Source organism: Labrus bergylta, chromosome 14 (genome assembly GCF_963930695.1).
Source record: "Labrus bergylta chromosome 14, fLabBer1.1, whole genome shotgun sequence".
Classification (NCBI taxonomy): domain Eukaryota; kingdom Metazoa; phylum Chordata; class Actinopteri; order Labriformes; family Labridae; genus Labrus; species Labrus bergylta.
The window spans coordinates 12,205,250-12,226,946 of NC_089208.1; the positions used below are offsets into that span (position 1 = coordinate 12,205,250).

Below are 21,697 nucleotides of genomic sequence, written 5' to 3' on the forward strand. Positions count from 1 at the left end.
TTTTACATACTCGATGGAAATTTGGGCTGCTATCATGCAGCTACTTGGAAAAACTCCAGAGTGTCTTTAGACTGCTCAAGGTTTCTTCATGAAACTTCCACTTTGCCTTTCTCTTTTCACTTCTGTCGCTCTCTGTCAGTCACGAGACAATTATTCTGGGCAGAACTTTTATTTTTCCATTTCAAGGTCTGCACAAAAGGATCCCCCACCTCTCTGTTCGCCTTTCCTTCTAATCTCTGCCTCTTCTTTCTTCCTCATTCCTTCCCCGGTCTGCCTGTCTCCCACTGGTCATGTGCACGTGTGTGTGCTTGTGCGTGTGTGTACAGGCCGGACTGCTGGCGCTGCAGAATTAGTAGGTGAAGTCGAAAAACGGATTAAGAAGCCAGGATCCAGGGAGTTCACTAATGGGAAGTGCTGGCCTGGTTGCCTGTTGCTCCTGTCCATCAGCTGAGGCCAATTACCTTGGGAGGGAGGGGGAGTGTCACATCTGGTCTGGTCTGGCTCAGAAATTACTATTTTTGAGGCTTGTAGGTCTGAAAGAGTCATCACTTAAAAAAGAATTTAAGCAGTCAAAATTATGATTTATAATAATTTGATCCTTTACTACAGCTTTAAGTCTATTAGATTTGAGTTTTTGATTCTTAAAGGAGATTTTGTAGATATTTTTATGTTTATTAGGAGAATAGAAAGGATTTTTTATTTTTTTTGCAGTACATTTTAATCCAATGATTTGATTATGATATTTTCTGACACTTGGCTGTTTTTTCATGAAAATGGAAATAGAAACAAAAAAAAAATCTTATCACAGCTTGCTTGGATGTGATCTTTTTAGATGCAGCTGTATATTTACTGTATAAATAGTGTTAACTTCCTTTAAAATGATGTGAATACTATATAAAGTATTGAAGTACGCTAGTTGTTCTCTTTTCAGAGTTTGATGTGAATATGAAAACGTATTATCTGCCTGTTAAACCTAAAGGCACAGCCAGCAGCCAAGTTAAGTCTGCTTTCATCCCCTTTAATCATGACGAGAACCCCTCAGATGTTTCTTGTGACCCTCAGGATGGAGACCAAACCTCGTGTTAAGAACCAGTGGAGTATACTACCTACACTATGGTCTCAACTTGCTCCACACAACCTCCGACCTCGACCATCCAGCTGAGCATTTGAAGTGTCCAGCTCTTCAGGTTGGAAATCAAATCAAACTTTACAGACTCAGTGCAGAGTTACAGTATATTACTGTAAATCAATAACAGAGACAACAGCGTTTCACAAATTCCGTTTTATTCCTTCACAAAGTGTGTACAAAATATATTGCAAACAAATGCAAACATTGAAGTAGAATATCTTTCAGAGATTTTATTTAAAACAAACCCAGTGTATTATTGATCAACAGAAGACAGGTTTTTAATGGGAATTATTTTAATAGAACAAGGTTGTTGATTATACAGGGGAAGATTTCTGAATAATGACTAAACATTACATGGAAAGTGCAATTTTGTCAATAAATTTGGCCATTTTCATGTCCCGTTTTGATAGTCCTCCACATTCATGTGTTGTCAATGTAATCTGGACCTGTGGGGTGAAAAATCATGTTTCAACCACAGAGCAATAACAGCAAACATACCAGAAGAGGAAGAACATTTGGGTATTATACACTAATGGAGTTGTCCGATAAGTCTTTTTTAAGGGGGCAATCATTTAATTTAAGTTTTCACAATGCAGAAATGTTTAAACTCTTCCCCTCTCAAAGCTCCATGATATCATATAATATACATATACAATACTATACATTTCCACTGTAGTCGTAGTGGAGCCAATTTAAAGGAACAGCAAGTCTGCAGTAACTTATGTTTCCATGCATTTAAAAAAATACATCTCATCTGTCATTCAGGTCATGTAGCCAATAACCAAAACATTTCTGATTTCCTTTTTTGATAAAGAGAGGAAGGATCTCACTTAAATTCCAATTCAATTAAAGACATTTTATTGAAACAGAGTGGGCTATAACAATGAATTTTCTAATGACAGATTATTTCAATAGAATATATTATCACACCAGCTGCTTTACAACTCCAACACAATACAGAGCTTTTAGACTTGTTTGTGGAAAGAGCTGACATTGCTTTATATTAATATGTAGTTATTGTGACTATTGGTTTATTAACTAAAAGGGAGCTTCCATGAGGATATGGTGATGAAGGAATTTCTGGAACATATTATACTCCCTTTCAACAAGTTTAAATAAGTCTCAGAGGTCTCCAAAACATGTCTTTGAAGTTTCTTGCCAAAAATCCACTCCATTCCTGTATTCTATCATACATATAAACCCCTCTATTTCAGCCCTGCTCAGAATTGGCTGTTTCTGTGTCTATAGCTTTAAATGCAAATGAGCTGCGTCTGTCCGTGTCATTATAAGCCATGATGCCATAACCATCCAAGGTAGACTTATCACGTGCTACCCTGAGTGTGAAACGATGGTATATGCTCCTGAAGACGACGTATGATATCAACCTCGTTTTAAGAAAAACTTGGTTTAATCGCAATGTTAGGGAAAAGAACTACATTACCCACGATCATAGAGTGTCACAACAATGTCTTTGATTGGTGGAGCTCACTGTCACCATGGCAATGTTTCCCTCTGCGCCGTATGCAAACGATTGTTTCGCTAGCAGGCTAGCTAGTTAGTTAGCAAACAGTAAATGTACTAATAACCTTGTTATACTGCAGTGAGTATAACTTATATATTCACACAACACAAACTACAACGTAGTACAACACTTGTATTAACACCACTTGTATTAACACCACTTTAAAAACCACTAAAGTCACATTTAAAAAGAAGTTGTATCATTCTGAATTGTGGGACGGGTAGTTCATTGACTCTGAGAAAAAGGCAGAGGTACAATGTGTACATGTTTTTTTTGCAAGTTTTTCAATGCAGTTATTGCGCTGAATAAAATGTATTATAGTCATGAATGTTGGAGTGACTTCTGGTAAACCATTCCAGTCACAGTGTGTTTTAGTCTCTTTGGTTTGAAAGCTGAAAACAGACACTACATCAAACGGTTGCTATTAAAAAGCAGTTTAAGCATGCAACTACTCCATAAAACCAAAAAGGGCATCATGATCTCTTTATCTATGCAGCTGTATTGGTGTTGGCTTTTTGTTTGTTTGTTCCTTCTTCTTTTTTTAACTTCTGAAAGAAGAAGCTATTTTCCATAAATCCTGTCTTTATGCTAAGCTAGCCAGGTCCTGACTCCATCTTTTTAGTTGTGCACACATTCAAAAACGATTTTCTTATATCAATTTCACCATGTCTCGCCCTCTCCATCTTCCCCACATTTCCTGTAACTTTCCAACAATCACAGTCTATGAGGGCAATTATAAGACAAGAATATGTGAAAAGAATCTAAAAAAGAATAATAATTAATTTCTTTAAGCTTTGATCTCCATACAGTAATGTTATTTGTCATATTTTTACTGAGTACTTGCAATTATGTAGATATGTCTTTAAGCTCCACCCACTGATGTCTGATTTAACCAATTAGATTGCTCCCAGGAGAGCGGCCATAAAGCTCTGCTGAAAACTCCCATCTTCAAACTGAGAGCCAAGAGAACAGAACAGAGCATACTGGCATATTAATAGATTATTAGCAGAAGCTCAGCATACATCATGTATTTAGTGGAGGCTGAACCTCACTCAGAGAGGGATTTATTTGTAAGTGTCTGGTGGAAAGTGCTGCGGGGGCCCAGAGACCTGTAGCACCGTACAACAGCCACTTTAATAAAGAGTGGATTAGGAGCAGCATTCCTGTTAGAGCGGCCCGGTCCACCACACACTAACTCAGTGGCTACAGCCTAATGCATAGAGATTTTCAGGGACCAGCTTTGTCATATCAACCACTACTTTATATCTCAGGCAGAGAAATTGAGAGAGTGCGTAGTAGGCCCTGAAGTTGTAGGGGGCTACGTAGAGTGGAGGTAGAGTTATTGCAAAGCTTTTCACAAGAAAAACGACGGGATTATGGAATGAGGCTACAGCGTTGTTTTTTTTATCATTCTGACTTACTGAGGGGGTTTCACAACTCTCCAGAACAAGTGATGATTGTTTTACTTTAAGAGTCTGACTTATCTGGGGTTGACTGAATTCAATGTGTCTGTAATCTGTAATTAACCAACTGTTACAAACATATCTTTTTAATCTTCATGATGATACAATTAGCATACAGCCAAAATGCAGAGTAAGTTATTACCTTATTATAAACGTTGAACCATTCTGGGTGATGATTCATCTTCTCTGCCTGCAGAGCCACACGCGACATGAAGCCGAATGCCTGGAAAAGGAGAAACAATCAACTGTCGTGTCAGTGTTTATGTGACTTTTTTGTCTAAGGTTATAAACAAAGTGGAGGAAAAATACAACCAAGTTTCATCCTAATGCAAAAAGTTCAAATAGCAACACAAACAGCATCCAATCTTCTAAAAGTGAGAGTTCAAACACATTTTAAAATGTACTACCCAAATTTGACATGAGGGTATTTCATTTAGCACAAGCTAAAGCTAGATGGACCTATTCAAGGGACAACTTATTTCTTAAAGAAGATTAGATTGTCAAGATATGATGCAAAAACAAAAGGTTTGAAAACCACTGTAGATGTAGCAAACTGCCTAACTGTTGACTAACTAACTAACTACATGCTGACAGAAACAACTGGCATGATCGGCTGCAGTTGCACTTTACCGAAACACTCATCATGACAAAACCTCAGCGTCACTACAGAAGAGTTGTTCTGAAGCTTATTTTTGACAGTACTTAAAAAAAAAAAGAAGATATCTTTCGCAACAACAAAATCACACCGTACCCATTAAAGTAAACTTCTGGTGATAAGATCAAAATTTTTAATTCAAATAACGTTTTTTTTTTGGCACATAAAATGGCACAAAATAGTCGATAAAATGCTCAACACACATTCAAAGCCCAAGGTGTCATCTTAGTTCAAATGTCTTGTTTTGTGCAGCAAACATTTTCAAAACAATAAAAAAGCTTAATCTCACGAACATTAAACGTAACAAAAGAAAATATTCTCATTTGAGAAGCTGTAGTGGCGGAATTTTGAATTTTTCACTGCAGCAAAATGATGATTTAATGACTTGCAGAATGCTTGTCTAATTATCATCTGCTGATTCACAACTTGATTAATCGAATAATCATTGCAGCTTAAAAAAGGGACGTGTTGGCTGACACGGGTCAGGGTTCAATGCTGCAGAGAGAAGCACAAGACGGCCTCTCTGTGCACACAGAAACCTCTCATGAAGGCATGTATGTGCATACTTCCACAACCCTGTCAGGAGCAGACAGCATGCAGACACACACACAGACACACACACACTCTTCATATTTCGAGTTGGCATGTGTCTCTCTCCAATCACAGGCCATCCAGGGAGTGATTATGGTTATTCTAATTATCTACAAAGAGGAGAGTGAAATCCCTCGTCATGCCCACAGTGAAAAGAGGGAAAAAAAATCAGGTAGACCTATTTCAGAGCAATTTCCCACTGCAATCTCAATTAAGCCCCTAAATACTTCCTCCCTGTCTAATTAAATCAACTGAACTGCCATTGTTTACAGGCGGGGGCTTCATACACGTCCATCACCTGACATGGCGAAACAGAATTACTCCCGCTGAAGAAATGCGTTAAGCCTTTTTTGTGTTAGTCCTGTTCTGTGCCTGCATGTGCAGAGCGACAGCTGTAACACGATCAGCAGCTTGATCAAATTGGTTATCAAGGAAACCATCTCCTGATCAATTTAAGTAATTGGCATATTCCTGCAACTTGACCCCACTGGCACCAATTTGGAGTCTGAGGCGGTCTGCGTTTTCTCACTTCTCATTGGCTCTAATGGAGATGGTTAAGCAGCATGTCATGTCAGGTGTTGTTGTTTGAACATGTCCCCTCTTTCTCTCTCTCTCTCTTTCTCTCTCTCTCTCTTAGCTCTGGCTGATCTGCTGCTGAGTAACACTGAGTGACAGCTTAAAGGATTCTGTGTAAAGACTCAAAGATTCCTGCACTTTTTTTCATTTGAATATAAGATGTTCTCTTTCCAGCCTGGACTCAAAACAAATTAAAAAAAATCATTGTTTTCCATTTCAGGACACTGCCAAACATGAGCTGAGAATATGCACAAAGACAGATTTTTACATCAATATTTACACTCATACGAGATGTTACTCTCTTTGGTGGATCTGCACCATGTGGACGTTTCTGCTGTACAAGATAATTACCAAACATTATTGTTCATCTCAAAAGGGAAATAGCTAAAGCTTGCCATTAGAATGAAACTTTACGATTTCTGTCACTGACAGGCAAGCGTAATGACAAAATGATAGAGACAAGTTCTTTTTGCAGCAGCGACAGGAGGGAGGGGCCTTCAGTGTCATAAGGTCCTCCATTTCTTTCTCTTAAAAAATGTTGTGATGAAAAAATGTTGAGGAGATATATCTGCATTGAAGTAAAATATCCCATTACATTATTAATACCCAAATGTGTTGAAAGCAGTTATGTTTCAGATACATCCGTGGTCTACATTTATGTTAACCAAGGATGAACACTCGATATCTCAACCCTAAACCTCAAAAGTGCTGTTTAGCGTACAGCAAGCAGCTTTAATTAAGAGAATTGTCACACATGCTAAAAAAGTCCAAGTTAAAACCAAATGGATGTGCAAACAGACCACAGAGCAACTTGTAATTCGGAGGAACAACAAATTTGAAACAGAAGATGTGGAGTTCAGCCTGAGGAAACATGAACCCTTAGAAAAGACTCTTTGAGGGGAGCAAAAAAAAAACAAGAAAAGAAGTAATCTCCCTCTACAAATGAATTGGAGTTGGATGTCCAAAAAGCTTGAAATCCTGTAAAAGCCCAGAAAATGGCGCCCTACATCTGCCTTCTTTAACAGGTGGGGGTCCCCTCGGGGGGCAGTAAGGAGAGCAGTGGGACACAATGCTGGCGAAGTGGCGGGGACTATGCCTGTCTGTCAACTGTAGGTCAACTCAATGTCCTCCACTTGGACCAAACAAGAAAATAAAACCAGCCCTCAACTCCCAGCTGAGGTCTTATGTCAGCAAAGGTCAAGGACTCTCCCTCTCAAGAGAGCTTTGTTTAGCCTGTTTGCTTGTACAGGCCCACACTCTAGAGCCAACAGGTCAGCCATCCATCCATCCATCCATCCATCTATCCATCCAGCCAGCCAGGCATTCTCTCCAACTGGCCCAACAAGCTGTAGCTGTCAGACTCAGATAATTTAACATGACATTACCCAGGCCTCCATCTCAAATAATCAGAAACACCCGACGGCAGACCCCCACTATGCCCCTTTCCCCACATAGCCGCTTCTGAGGGGCCTATTTGGTGCTATTACAGCATGATTGTCATACAACACTGGATGAGACGTCGGAGCAGAGTGGTGTTTCTCTGTCTCATTGCGGCCGTGGGCTAGAATACAGGACTCAGTTTCAAACACATGTGTCTGTTATTTACAGATCGGTTTTCCACCGCTGCCCGGTCCAGGGGCTTAGAAACGGCTGCTCTGCCTTGCCAGGACTAAGTGCATGCAGATTGCACCTACTCTTAACTAGCCTCTGACAGACTCACACATGCACACCCATGCATGCACAAATGCACATATCGCACACTCCAGATACACACAAGTATGTGCCGACACACACATAAAGACTCTGCCTCCATTACACGCCACCATGACTACCCGATGATTACCCTGGAATGAAACCTTCGCTCCTCCACGGCGAAAGTCAAGAATGCTATGAATTGCACAACGGCAGCGGTGATGATGAGGATGACGACCACACCTCTCATGTCTCATTTCTCTTCTTTCCTACACAGCTCTTCAAAAGCATCCAGCTGGCTGAACAAGGCTGCCCACTAAGTTGATGAGTAACTTAAAGCAAAATACAGATAAATACAAAGAAAACTGGCCAAGTCGTTGTTCTGTAGAAAGCTCTGCTGGGTGTGTGTGACTTCATAATCTTCTCAAGTTAACACAGAAGAGCTTCAACTTGACACTCTGACTAAGGCGATGCATGCTGTGAACACTCATTAAGTGACAAATATTCGGTGTTACAAATGTTCACACACGTCAGCTCCTATTTGTGTAAAGAGTGTCATGTACTGCTCAAGCGTGGCGTTAAGGCCGACTTATGCAAACCCTCTCATTAACTGCAGAGTTACCAGCCGGGGCTTAAAAAGACATTGGGCTCCGTCAAAAGGCAACAGACGTCAAGGCCATTTTAGCTTCCCCACGGACTGATAGCCAGATTATCTAACCAACTCCTCTTGGGCGCCACACCTCATCGCTTCCCTCCAGCCAATTTTCACAAGACGATATGAATGCGGGACGCCACCAGTTCCCAGGGAAAGTTCCAGTTTTGAGACGGAGGAGGGAACTGAACACCGCAGAGCCGATTAACCGGCCTCTCGCTCAGAGTGCCGGTGTAGGGCGATTATGCAAGCATGTGTACATAAATATGAGGGCTGACAAACAATAGATTGGTTATATAATGTCTTTTTAAAGAATTTTAGGAAGGTTTTCATGTTTTCAAGGATAAAAATGCCCAGTTGTCTGTGTTTCTTCCAAAGCGTGTGTGTTATAACTTACTGAAACATTCTTAACAAACCCAAAACTGTCAATTGATCAAATTATTTGAAGCTCTCAAAAAAATATTCAACTCGCCACAGCCTTTGCAGAAATAAGAACACTTAGGCTAATGTACAGTATTTTTCCAATCCTCTATTCATAATTTTTGCAAATATATATATATATATATATATATATATATATATATCTTTTAAATTTAAGAATAAGTATTTTATTATAGCACGACAAAAAATGTAGATGATAACAGTATTAATTGGAGCTTCAACAAAACTGTTGTTATTCTGTCAGCGACATGAAGCAAAAACTAGTCTTATTGTTTGAAGATACTACAACAGAGACATTTTTCTGTGAGTGTGTGTGTGTGTGTGTGTGTGTGTGTGTGTGTGTGTGTGTGTGTGTGTGTGTGTGTGTGTGTGTGTGTGTAATGCAGGAGGGGGGGCGGCTCTGAGACTTTGGTTTACCCAGGAGGCTCAGGTTTAGTTGTAAGACAACTTATTGAACACAAGCAGAGCGAGGCCCATGACGAGAGGCCGAGACTTGAGGGAGATTTGGAGGGGAGGGAGACCCTGACTGAATATAAAAAGGGATCAGCCTCTGAGAGCGGAACGAAGGAGCAGAGGGGGCTGCGGAAACACAGCAGCGCTGTCTTCAGGCTCAGAATTGGAACTAAAGTACAGAAGCCTTGTGGACACTACAGCTTTTTTTTATACTTGTAATGCGTCATGTTTCATGGTGAACTCCAACTTCCAATTGCTGTTTTTGTCACTCTTTGTAGTATTTTTCCTTATTTTAATTTTGATGTGTGACTTTCCTGATATAAACCTTTGTTTATTATTTCGACCTATTTCTGACACAGATGCAGAACTGTCACTTCCCTATCTCTAATATTTATGTGCCAATTTTGAGTTTATTAAGGCCACTTCAAACACGTCCCTGTCCTATGAATATTACCAAGACTTCTTTAATTTACATCCATGATTTTGATATATGGTTATAAAGAAATCAGAAATGACGACTAAACATTAACAGTAATTAAGAGCAATGCACACAAAGAACCTACCAATCATTGAATATTACAGTTACAACAAAGTACTTCATATTCAATTAGTAAACTTTTAATGTAGACATTTTAATCCTTCAAAAAAACATTTTTTTACAATTTCTAGTCCGTGTTTTTACCACAGGAGGTGAATTTGAGCTTTACCTCTGGTGAGACGGTTCCATTTCTGAGCACATGATGATTGACGCTTTCACTGCCTAATTAAACTAGGTTAACTCATTTAATCAGGAATCCCACAATGTTGCTCAAAGTAAAGCGTCATTGCATTTTGATCTGTTGATTAATAGGTATAATAAAGTATTAATCATTTTCAATAAAAACATTTTGAAAAAAAGAAATCCATACAATGTGTGATGATTTTTGGCCATGTCTGTAATTGCCCTTTAATACCTAAACACTTCATATTGAATTTTAAAGAGAAAAGCATCAAATCCATGTGTGGCATTCAACTGATTTTAGAAATTGCTGTCTATTCATTTTTAGTACCAACACACTGATTGTTGAAGAACTTCAAAATCCTAAAAATCGCCAATGAATGTCTACAGAACCTGATGACCTCTAAACTGATGGACTTTCACATTTGCCCATAAAAAAAAAAAACATACTGCACTCAAGATATGAATATGAAGCTTATTAGAGCATTCTCTTTTTGTTGTTTAACAAACAGCGTATGCACTTTGCAGAAGGCACTCAAGATAATATCCTGCAATTTTTTTATAGCCTTTGAGTGTTTTTTTTCTCATTGCTTCATATTTGTGGGGAAAGATGGAACGCCATCCTTGTCAGTTTCAGCTAACATAACACAACAGGTGAGCATGCACAGCTCACCTCTCTTAAACAAACTGCATCTTAAAGCAAACCATTTCACTTATGTTACATGTATGTTTCCACTGCATCAAGTGCAGTGTAATGTAAAGCAGATGGTCATCTGTAAACATAAATAACATAAAGCAGGTAAACAATATCAGTGATTGCAACTTAAAAAACAAGCACAAATGCAAACAAAATTTACAGCATTAAACACACACACACACACACACACACACACACACACACAGATGTTTCCACTTGTGATTGCAGTGATTCGCACTGGCTGAAAGAGTCCAAAAAGGGGATTTTACCTCTCAAACCTTATAAAATATTACCAGATTGATGAGGGAAATAACTCTGCTGACTACAGTTTACCCACATGCCACAGAAAAATGACAGAGCAGATCATAACAGCATCACAACACTTTCCACTTGCTGTAATCAAAGAAAAATAAACTCAAAAAAAGCATATCCAGCTGTCCAATTCTTTTAAAGTTAATTTGTAGCTAAGAGTGGCTCTGTGCTTTGTGTATTCAGTGCCACTTCAACAGACGGCCACTGTGCATTTACAGTTATAGAACAGACTCTGTCGCCCCCTGCGGGCTCAATAGGGAAGGGTGCTCACTCGTATAGAGGGGATTTGTTATTCTCATTATAAACTCTCTGGGATCTGATTTCTTTGGACCCATCAATTGGAGATAAGTGGTGAATGGAAATCAGCCAGCATGTCACTCCTCATCTTCATCCCCCCCCTCTCTGGTACAAGCCCTTTGAGAAGAGCCATGAAACTGAGCTCGTTTGTGAAAATGCATCAGAGAGTTGGGAGGAGAGAGAATAAAGGAGGGTGGAAAAGCAGGCAGAGAGACAGGCAGGGAAGAGTTGCCAGCATGTAAAATTGGAACAACATGAGCTCATTCCCCAGTAACATGGGGCGCAGGGTGGGTACGAGAGACAGAAACAAAGACTGAGGGAGAGAAAGATGGGGAAAGAAGGGTGGCAAAGAGCAAGAAAAGAACACATCCACAAGAAGGAATGATGGGGTTGTTAGTGGCTTGCAAACCAGATGAAACATTTTAACCAATTTGATTGTTTGTGAAAGAAATCATTCTGATCAAAACCCCAATTGCTGCCAACTGGAGGCCTGGCTTTTCTCAGGGTAATGTGGCCTGACGTGTCGGGGTAAGAGGAGAGGCTTTAGAGGCAGGAGGAGCAGATGGGAGAGGTCAGCGCCTGCCTCCCCAACTTCAAACACAGGGAAGTGTAAAAACAGACTATTTTAGGGGCTAAAACAACTAACGACTGGATTAGAGGAAGTCCGCTAAGTGGCCTTGAGATATTGCAGTTTACTTCATCCGATACAGTCAGGAAGAAAAGCTCAGAGCTGCCCGCCAGGACTGGGTAAAAGAAAAAAATCATCTTTTAGTCTTTCTTTTACCCACCATAAGTGGTAGAACTGGTATGAAATGCCATATAGGTCATGATAAGTTTGATACTGTTGACGTCACTGTGTGCACTTTTTATTATTATCATATCTTCACCTGTGATGTACATCATGCACGTTAAACTTCAAGTTGTTTTCTTTACAATTATTCTTCATGCATGTGTTTAACACTTAACATTACATATACATATCTGTGGGAGCAGCCATCAATTTTAAGCTTTTAATCAGATCACATCTTTAATCATCAATATGAAGGATGGATCACAGGAACTAAAAGGACTCATTATTACATGAAACGTATGACATGAACACCTGACCATGGGTTACAGTCCAAATCTACAAAAATGATTCTTGAGTTTATCATCTTTTAACCAATTATTTGAAATGTTATATTTTAAATTGTAAAAATATTGTGTCGAGGCTGTTTCCCTTACAACTCATCAAGAACAGAAACTTATTTTTTGATTGTGTGTTTTCTACATAACCACATTTCTATGCAGCCTATCTTGACTTTTGTAGGTTTTTGCACTTTTATCTATGTTTTGCCCCCTTTTTTTTTACTTATTTAAATAATTCACACACACTGTCCCCGGTTACTTTGAAAAGCACTTGTATTAAAAATGCATGATTCATCAAGATTTTATGAATGATAAGCAAAGGACACACACACGTTTTATGAAATGGCACAAATGAAATAGGGCAAAGTGATAGATGTCACTAAACTGTGCTGATGTAATTAGTGCCGGGAATCGAATCAAACCTCTCAGAGTTCAGGGGAACAGATAATTCAGTTTTAGGAAGAAGAGAGTGTAATTGTTGCTGAAATAATTAAATCATTTGGCATGGATGGATTATTTGGTTAATGCATAAACACAAACAATGATGCGTTTGATCAGTCGCTGTCACTATCCTGTTTTAATCAAGTTTACTGTAGAATTATTTTTACCTTTAAAGGACAATGTGTGACAGTGAGGAGGCGGGACGGATGCACTGACAGTCCATGATGCTGCTGTTATGGCAATGCTCCCTTACATCTTAGCTACGATTGTTTTTTGTTCTCTCATTTTGTTTAGCAACATGCATACATCAAATTGTATGGCTTTTTAGGGGGGGGGGGAGTGTAACTGTGGTTTACTGAATATTGTGAATATTATGTCTATTATGGCTTTAAATGTTAATTTTAATGTGGTGTGCCAAACACACTCTGTCCTTGCAAGAGTTAAATTGATCAGCTATTAAAAATGGGCAAAAAAAATCCCGCCCTTCAATCATGATCCGAGCTCATTTTTTTAGGGATGCACAAAAAGAAATCCATGAACCAAATGGAACCACTGAAAGGAAAGGGGAACCTGCCCTCCGCTACACCTGCAACCAATCAGCATATAAACACAGATGAATTTGTGTTTCCGATGGTTAGTGAGATTGCCTTGTGTCTGGCGGTCTGCATTCTGATCCCCATCAAATGAATCTGCAGACCCCAGCAGAGAGCAGAGACAGATCTCTACCAAAACTAAAAAAGAAAAATTGGGAAGACATTCTCCCCACACTCTACCTGCCATCTGGACTGAAAATACTACAAATACTGAAGCAGATATGACTGTAATACACACACACACACACACACACACACACACACACACACACACACACACACACACACAAACACAACACACATATTATTATGATCCCAGTGATCAGTCATTATTAAACTCAACAATTTGAGATGTACAATTATTTTCATTACACTTTTATCTTCATTTTTTTTCAAAATCTTTCTTACTATATCAACTATTTTAATTCTGCCAATATGGAAAAAACTAATAGTATTCAACATTTCAACTTAAAATATTCTGTTGTGTGTTGATCTCTGTCTGAAATGATCTGTATTATCTTGTTTATATTGCAACTGAATCACCTGAATAACACTTGAAAAAGTATGCATACATATTACACACACATGACAGGGAAAAGGTTGTCAAGTCATACAACTTGCACCTGATAATATTGACTGTAAGCCTTGCGTTCATGTAATCGTTGCCTGAATGTTTTAAAATGTTCTGTGGAGAAAAGGCGTAACACTGTGGGAGAAGTAACCTACATTATGTGACATACACACACACACACACACACACACACACACACCTGGTTAAAGGTTTTGAAGTTGAGCTCCTTGAAGATGGCATCTCGGTCCTCCACCTCCACCCAGCCAGTGGCCCTGAGCTCCATCACCATCTGATCCCGGTCTGCAGGAGAGAGCCAGTGGGCATCTGAAGACTGTGGACACACAAAAACTATGCATTTAGCAACATGTCTATTTTTTATATTGTAGTTACATCACTGGAGCGTTATCTGCTCTCCATCTTCTGTGCTCCGGCCAACTTTCTTTTTTTATTATCAGTGCTTCTGGGTGTCTATTTCTTAAGATTTATTCAACCCAATTTTCACGTTCATCCAAATGTCATGCACAGTTAAGATTAAGATCGATTTCAACCTTATTGCAGCAGTGAGCTCAGTGATATTATTGCTATGTCCGCAAGGTGGCAGCCTAGCATCAGTAATGAGGACTCATGCTGACATGCACAGATATTTAAGTTATGTTGCCTCAATAATATTTAAACTGTGACTGTATAGCCTACATTTAAAAAACAAAACTAATTCAGAATAACAATTATAAGATGTTTTTTTTTTTTTACCCGTAATACTAATTCAGCATCTATTTAATTTGGCCTTACTTATTTGCAAACTCACATTTTCAGTTAAATATAACCTTTTCTGACATGTAACATCACACTTTTAAATTCGGCGCATCAACAAGCAACATACGAATTGAATATCAAATGTTCAATGCTAAAACCACGAAAAATGTTGTCCTTTATGATTCACCTGTCATACTACCAACACCGAATCGAAGAACAGCTCCGGTAAATGATAATGGTAAAAAAAATCATGTTAACTGGTGTGTCTTTTAACAATTAAGTTTGAAAACGTTAAATTCAGTATGTTTCTAAAGGAGTTTGGCGCACGGGTTCTTCCCCTTTGAAGTGAAGCAGCGCGTCTTCCTTTTGAACTATCGCCGTCGTTTTCGGGAACCAACAAGTTTGCACAGTTGTTGCTTCTCACGGGAGATTACGCTCACTCGTACATAAGAACAGTAAGCAGCAGATAAGATGCTTAGAAATGCTACTGCTAAATGCTAGACTGTCACTGCAGCACTCACCATTTTGGACGAGTTGTTCCTGCAGAGTTGAGCCAACAGGAGACTGCTCAGCCCGAACAGACGGTTACGGGACCATGAGCTGCCCGTCCTCAGGCTAAATATTAACCCAGACATGACTAGCCCTTTGTCGACTGTCCTCACTCTCCACTGTCACCAATTCTGCTCTCTCTCTGTGTGTGTGTGTGTCCTCCTCCTGTCCTCTCACACATTACCATAGCTGTTTCGTTTACTGCCTGATTAAAACGCCTTATTTTTCACTGTGAGTTTGGTTATGCCAAAATGACTAACACTGTATGTGTGTGTTTCATGTATTTATATGTAACCCTGGCTAAATGAAAACACCACATCAATTCTGTCTGATTTTGTATTATTTATCTTTGAATATAATCTTACTGAACAATGTCTAATTATCTTGTTATATATTATGATTCATTTTATATATAACATTTTGACAGATAGAAAGAGGCATGCACTTTTAGAATGAGTTGATACACTCCACTGCAGCCTCAGCTTTTACTTCAACTAATTAAAATCAGTTTGTTGTACTTTGGACTTCAGGATAATGACTGAAAGGGGATATGTTATAAAGGCAGAGTAGAGAAACAACTAAGCCAGAAAGACAAGATGATACCTTTAGTTTTCACACATAGCTGAAATCACTGAAATGGTCAGAATAATTAATCATTTTTAATCTCAACAAGGTTTTCCTGGTAAATTAAATAGACAGTTAAAATGTTTTTATTGTAAAGCACGCTGACACACATAGTGCAGTCTTTTTCACCAAAGAACTGACACCAAACCAAAGTAGCCACTGTTTATTTTAAAGACAAACTCAAATCTGAAGATCCAATGACTTGCAGTCCGTTTTCAGTCCTGATGCTCATGTTCCTGTCCTGGTATAAGCCAGCGGATGCTGTCTGTCCGCAGGATGGCGTACAGAGAAAAGCCTACGATGAAGAGGACAGAGAAGACCAGCAGCCAGTCGATGCTTTTCAGCGGTTCACTGGGGAGGGGGCCGAGGCGGTCTGTATCCATCACGTTTCCGTCTGGGCCAGCTTCAAACCCTGGAGAACGTAAACAGTTAATCAGAGAATACAGCACGTGTTGGTAGTACAAATGGTCTGACATTTATACTGGTTAAAATTATGGTCTTTTTGATGGTTGTACTTTCAGAGTGATTTAATGTCTTATTTAGTAGAAAAAGTACAGACGCTGCACACAGTTGAATATGCTACAAGTGAAATCTAATAATAATCCATACAAAAATTGACACTCTATACATTTATTTTCTGTCCCAAAACCTGACTTTAGGCTATCCAAATGTTCCAGACCATAAAGCATCACTGAGTGACTGCACAGAAACAAACGAGACAAGATATATCATCCTTTAAAAGTCAGGCGTCAGATTTAAAATAAACATGAAATGTACACATGAAAAAAAGATATATATTGTTATTTATCTGATAGATCTTCTCAAAAAGGGTATTTCCTGTTCATTCTTGATTTACTCAGCGCTGACATAATGTTTAAAAAGTTTGTTATCTGTAGCAAAGAAATCAGAGCCAGTACACACAGGATTACGCTGAACTCTCTGCTTCCAAGATGATGTTTATAATTATGAAAATTGTAATTAATTCATCAACTGTGGTCTTAACAGGAAGAGGATCATCAAGATGGTCAGCAGCAGGTTTGCACTGCCCAGATAAAGCCAAAACTGGACCCTCAAGGGTTAAATGAACACATTTCACACTTAAAATACTTGAGGTTCAGCCCTGAACCAAACTCATTAATTGGGACTGTTTTCTCTCAGTTTGTACCTGTTTGGTTGGCGATGAAGGAGGTGAGCGTCTCCAGCGTTCTGTCGGTGTGGTTAAAGCGAGCCATGGGTTTGGCCCCCTGGAACAGCAGGATGTTTGGCACTGCCACAGTCCCAAAGCGCGTGGAGAGGCTGAGAGATGGTACCAGACAAAAACATAATCACATAAGATGATTGCTTCTTTTAGATACTCCTGTAACTTGCTGGTCTGGTTTAATATGCAGAATTATACACTCCATAAAACTGTGTTTGAATAAGCAAAAGGACTTAAAATGGTGTTGTTTATTATTGTGTTGTTCTGCATTCAATTCTGATTTGTTTCTATTTTTTAAAGATTATTTTTTGGCCCATTGGCGTTATTGATGGGGAAGCTGATGAGAGAAAGGGAATGCGTGAAAGAGAGAACGGGGTTGATGAATCAAAACGTGAAAGGTCGCAGAGGAACCAGGAAATAGTGAGAAGAGGACCTGCTCAACCCGCAGAACAGAACGTCACTTCTGTTTTGATTCGCACACATCATATCAACAAACATGGGAGGGGACTGAATATTAACCACCCTTCTTGAAATAGCAAAATCCAACAGATAACAATTATGATCAAAGAACATAACACAAGCTGAAAACTTCACAGTTTAAGGTTATATTTTTTTGGTACATCCATTTGTCGAAAGCTTAACTCTCAGGACAAATCGACACTGTAAGAAACCTCGGTTTATCTTGTCTCCAAGTTAAATACGTGAAGTCATTAGATGATAAAAGGGATAAAGAATATAACTAACTAAACTCCTCTGTTTTTTTTTTGTTTCAGAGGGCTGCCATCAACAATCAGAGCAATTATGTGACCTAGCAAGGGGCAGCTAGTCTAGGTAGCTAGTTCTGACAGCCATTCATACATTCTAGTTCAATATGATACATATACTTTTACAGGCCATGAATAAGAAAATAAACTATTTGTTCATTTCTTTGACTAACATCAATTTCATTTAATACTGACATGATAGGGAGATCACAATGTTCTACATGCAGCAGCAGCCATCATAAACTGCTCAAAGGCAGAGCCCTGAGCAGAGAGAATAATTCATGTGCACGTGCGCCATCAGTCACCAATTCAAGTTTTTTTTTTGCCTGGTGAGGGTTGTGTAAGCACTGCTCCAACTTGTGACATTAGAAGCAGAGCTTACACAACCCTTGAAAGGATCCACATGTTAACTGCTCACTGCTCACGGTTAGGGAAAGGAAAGGGAAAATAGCCTTGCTCAGTGACTTTAACCAAGCAGAGAAAAGAACAGTTATTGACCAGGACTAATCCGGGTTTGATTCAAATCCATCTGAAGGGGAGGGCGACTATATGCATCATTAATAAATCAATAAAACAAGAGGGATTTATCTGGTTCCTTCATTATGCGGTTTCCTTGTGATAAAATTCATAATTTGAGGGAAAACATGACACAAAGTGATATACACACTCAGGCCATGACCTGTGCTGAAAGGTTGTTAAGGAAATCTTTAGAAAGGATGTGAGGCAAGAAAGGTTTCGAACTACTACAAACAGCTTAAAGTTAATGCAAAGTGATATTCATTTAGATTATTAAAATACAAATGCATTGAGAAGAGTTTTTATTTTACTTTACTACACCTCATTTTATTTGAATTATTGAAATACTACAGAGCCTTTTGAATGGCTTCATAGGCTGAGTGTTGAATTTTATGGTTGTTAACTCACTGTAAATAAAAGTCTTCCAGAAGCAGGGTAATGCTTAACAATTTAAAAGTCCCTTTAATCCACTTTAATAAAGTGAGGGAAGTTTCACATCATAACAGAAAAAAACATGATCATTCACCTGCTGTGCTGTGAGGCATCCAGTGCTAAGAAGTGCATGATGGGAAAGACTCGAGGCAGGGCGTTGAAGTGAGGTGCCAGGTTAGCTGAGAACTGACACCAGGCTGTGAAAAACAGCACCACAGAGCACTCTGTGCTGTTAGCATTCAGGAACTCCATCAGGTCCTGAGAGAAGGAAGAACCAACACATTAACCTTGTTTTGATTTTTTTAGCATTACTGCCTTACAAGAACTTGTGGATTGTGCATAGTGTGTCATTTAGAAGACATTCAGAGAGTAGCTTTGGGATGTGTGAGTATTAAAGTGCAGTGTGAATACCTGTGAGACGTTGAGGACCTGCACACTGAACGTCTCCATTCCTGTGATGTTCCTCTTATCACAGTTCACCTTGTATGTCTTTGTGGTCTCTGTCGTGTTCTGCTCCTCAGTTGATGACATTTCGGCATGCACTATGTCAAGAGTGACCTGGAGGCAAACATCCAAGAAGAAGTCAGCTTCTGCACTACTGATACAACTTGTGAACTCATTGTCGTGTTGAGTCTAAAGGAAGTTAGACAGGGTGTAGAAAAATGAGCTACAGAACATCTTCACAAGGGTTTTTACTTACTTTCTATACTTTCTATAATAATAAAACAACTTTATAATTAGATTTACTTTGTTGATCCACACTGGGCAATTGTGGTGCACAAAGAATTCAAAGAATGTTTTCGATCACATTTTAAGTTCAGTTTATAATTTAAAAAATGGCCATAACATTTCCAACTTCTCACTGTCTTCCAGAGTCGTAGACAAAGACAGAGAGCATATTTCATTAACTAATAAAAGAGCAAACCATCACAATGGAAAAGCTGTAACCGGAGAATGAATGGTATTTTAGCTAAGGAAATTAATCAAATAATTAATCAGCTAAAGAGTCAATGAAAAAATTGTCAGCACTGTAATCCAATTCCAGACTTAGCTTGAGGCACTTTTGATCATTTTTAGCATCTTCTTTCGGGGAGAATTAACTGATCTTTTCCTTTTTTCTGTCAATGTTAGGACATTTTAATAAATCACTTCTTTTTTTTAAAAATACAAAACAGCACAAAAATATAAGTATAGTATTCAATTAAAATGTGCATATTGCTTACATACATTTATGACTATTCTGAAATCACCATTTGAGCTCAACAAAATTCACATCTCGCCTGTGAAGGGCTTCTCTGCACTCAAAATAACAATTAATCTCAGTGAGTGTCCATTAGTTGATTAATTTTAGGGTTACAGAACCTCCAGGTAGTGATTGTTTAGGAAGTGATAATATAATAACAGCTATTAGTTGCTAGCAAAAGACCTGTTGTGTGGATTCTGTGCTTGTCTCCTCCATTGATGCTTCTTTAGCAGCCAGAGCAGGTGACCCACACTGCGCACTGTTCTCATCACAAGGTGGGGAGAAGCCTGACTGGAAGTCTTTCACATTTTTAGGGAAGAGGGACTCAATGTTCGATCGATCAATGGGGGCCTCCGTCCCCATCACAGCATCTGCAATCTCGGCTGTCTTAAACTGCCTCTTTGGCAGAGAGCTGAGGTCTTCTGACTCCACAAACTTCGGGCTGTTCTCCAAGTCAGACACTGCATCCTCTGACAGTGTGAGCTCCAGTGACTCATCGTAATCTAAAAGACACAAATTATGGATTAAGCTCAGTCCACAAGTTATTTCTCTTACTGCATCTATTCATTAATTGACTTGTTTATTTATTCTGATAGTGCATCCTTTTACAAGAGCTTCACTTTAAGGCTGTTATTCTTAAAATAATCTCTCATAACAAATTAAAAGAGGGTACAAGATTATAAACTGGTGTCCTTTAGAAAGCTGAAAAGCTAAATGAAAAGGTAATTCAGTGAACCAATGATTATAATACTGGTATGATATATGAGTCATGAGTAAATTCAATTCAGTTGATGAGTTGCACCTTAGTAAATGTAAAATAAAACCCATTAGCTTCATTAAAGGTTAAAATGAAATTGTTGTATTTAAGAGATGATGTTATGTGACATGCTTTATAAAGCAGCTGAACGTGAGTGTATCACATCTCAATTTAACTTTTAAAGCGTTTATAAACAGACTACTGTATAGATACTAAATATTACAAATATAACCACAACAGATCGATATTTCGAGCTTTATCTGGTAATCTCATAAGACATGGGCGACAGTTACCTTCACAATAGTAAATAAAACAGTAAGCATGTTTACCAGGAACCTTTTCAATAGCATCTATGTTAAATGTCTTTTGTTTCGCTAGCGCTGTTTAGCTCCAAGATGCTGTCAGTCTCTTACCTTGTGCGGTCGCAGACGAAAACCTCGAAAGCTCAGAATGATACGACACAAACAATAAAGCATATGGGATGTAGAGCTTGATTAAAAACTCCGTCATATTTTTAAAGGATAGCTAGATACAGAAACAGAAGAGTTTCACTACATATTGAGATGTGGAGGGGGGGGGGGGATCTTTTTCGGCTCACAGGAAGGACTGTTTCTAATTCTGGCGGAAGACAATAAATGTAACACGTCCAAAGTCGGCTTCTTCTTTTTCTTCTTCTTCGTTGTTTTTTTTTAAATACGGTTGGCATACAAAAAGTTGCATTACCGCCTACCTCTGGATTTTGAGTAATAATACAGTATCCCAGTATTTAAACAATTTAAAAAAATAAATAAACGGGGAAAAAAATAAACTAAATAATAACAATACTTCCCCCCATCCTCTAACAAGACTCTTCAACCTGAAGGCCTCTCTCAGAAGCCCCTGCACTTCCTCTCAAGTAACCCCAACATTGTTCAAAAACATCCACAACAA

At 38.8% G+C, this 21,697-nt stretch overlaps 2 protein-coding genes across 2 annotated transcripts; both read right to left on the reverse strand.

Annotated features, from left to right (window-relative positions):
* Positions 1 to 1,267: 1,267 nt before the first annotated feature.
* pcbd1 (pterin-4 alpha-carbinolamine dehydratase/dimerization cofactor of hepatocyte nuclear factor 1 alpha) lies at positions 1,268 to 15,414 on the reverse strand. Its single transcript, XM_020635509.3, has 4 exons — positions 15,206 to 15,414; positions 14,131 to 14,262; positions 4,257 to 4,337; positions 1,268 to 1,575 (listed from the first exon to the last, which is right to left on the reverse strand). The coding sequence occupies exons 1-4, from the start codon at positions 15,317 to 15,319 to the stop codon at positions 1,480 to 1,482; spliced, it is 423 nt and encodes a 140-aa protein (XP_020491165.2). The 5' UTR covers positions 15,320 to 15,414; the 3' UTR covers positions 1,268 to 1,479.
* Positions 15,415 to 16,005: 591 nt separating this feature from the next.
* txndc15 (thioredoxin domain containing 15) lies at positions 16,006 to 21,385 on the reverse strand. Its single transcript, XM_020635585.3, has 6 exons — positions 21,181 to 21,385; positions 20,194 to 20,513; positions 19,179 to 19,325; positions 18,862 to 19,025; positions 17,023 to 17,153; positions 16,006 to 16,269 (listed from the first exon to the last, which is right to left on the reverse strand). Exons 1-6 carry the CDS (start codon positions 21,275 to 21,277, stop codon positions 16,073 to 16,075), a joined length of 1,056 nt encoding a protein of 351 aa, XP_020491241.1. The 5' UTR covers positions 21,278 to 21,385; the 3' UTR covers positions 16,006 to 16,072.
* Between the last annotated feature and the right edge of the window lie 312 nt (positions 21,386 to 21,697).

What these genes read in the sequence shown, in the direction of transcription:
- pcbd1 (XM_020635509.3), bottom strand. Translation starts at nt 15,319, where the DNA reads ATGTCTGGGTTAATATTTAGCCTGAGGACGGGCAGCTCATGGTCCCGT. An exon ending in ACTTCAAAACCTTTAACCAG is followed by an intron (nt 4,338 to 14,130) that starts GTGTGTGTGTGT and finishes CTCCTTTTCCAG; the next exon opens with GCATTCGGCTTCATGTCGCG. An exon ending in GGTTCAACGTTTATAATAAG is followed by an intron (nt 1,576 to 4,256) that starts GTAATAACTTAC and finishes TTCACCCCACAG; the next exon opens with GTCCAGATTACATTGACAAC.
- txndc15 (XM_020635585.3), bottom strand. Translation starts at nt 21,277, where the DNA reads ATGACGGAGTTTTTAATCAAGCTCTACATCCCATATGCTTTATTGTTT. An exon ending in AGGTCCTCAACGTCTCACAG is followed by an intron (nt 19,026 to 19,178) that starts GTATTCACACTG and finishes TCCTTCTCTCAG; the next exon opens with GACCTGATGGAGTTCCTGAA. An exon ending in GATGCCTCACAGCACAGCAG is followed by an intron (nt 17,154 to 18,861) that starts GTGAATGATCAT and finishes ACCATCTCTCAG; the next exon opens with CCTCTCCACGCGCTTTGGGA.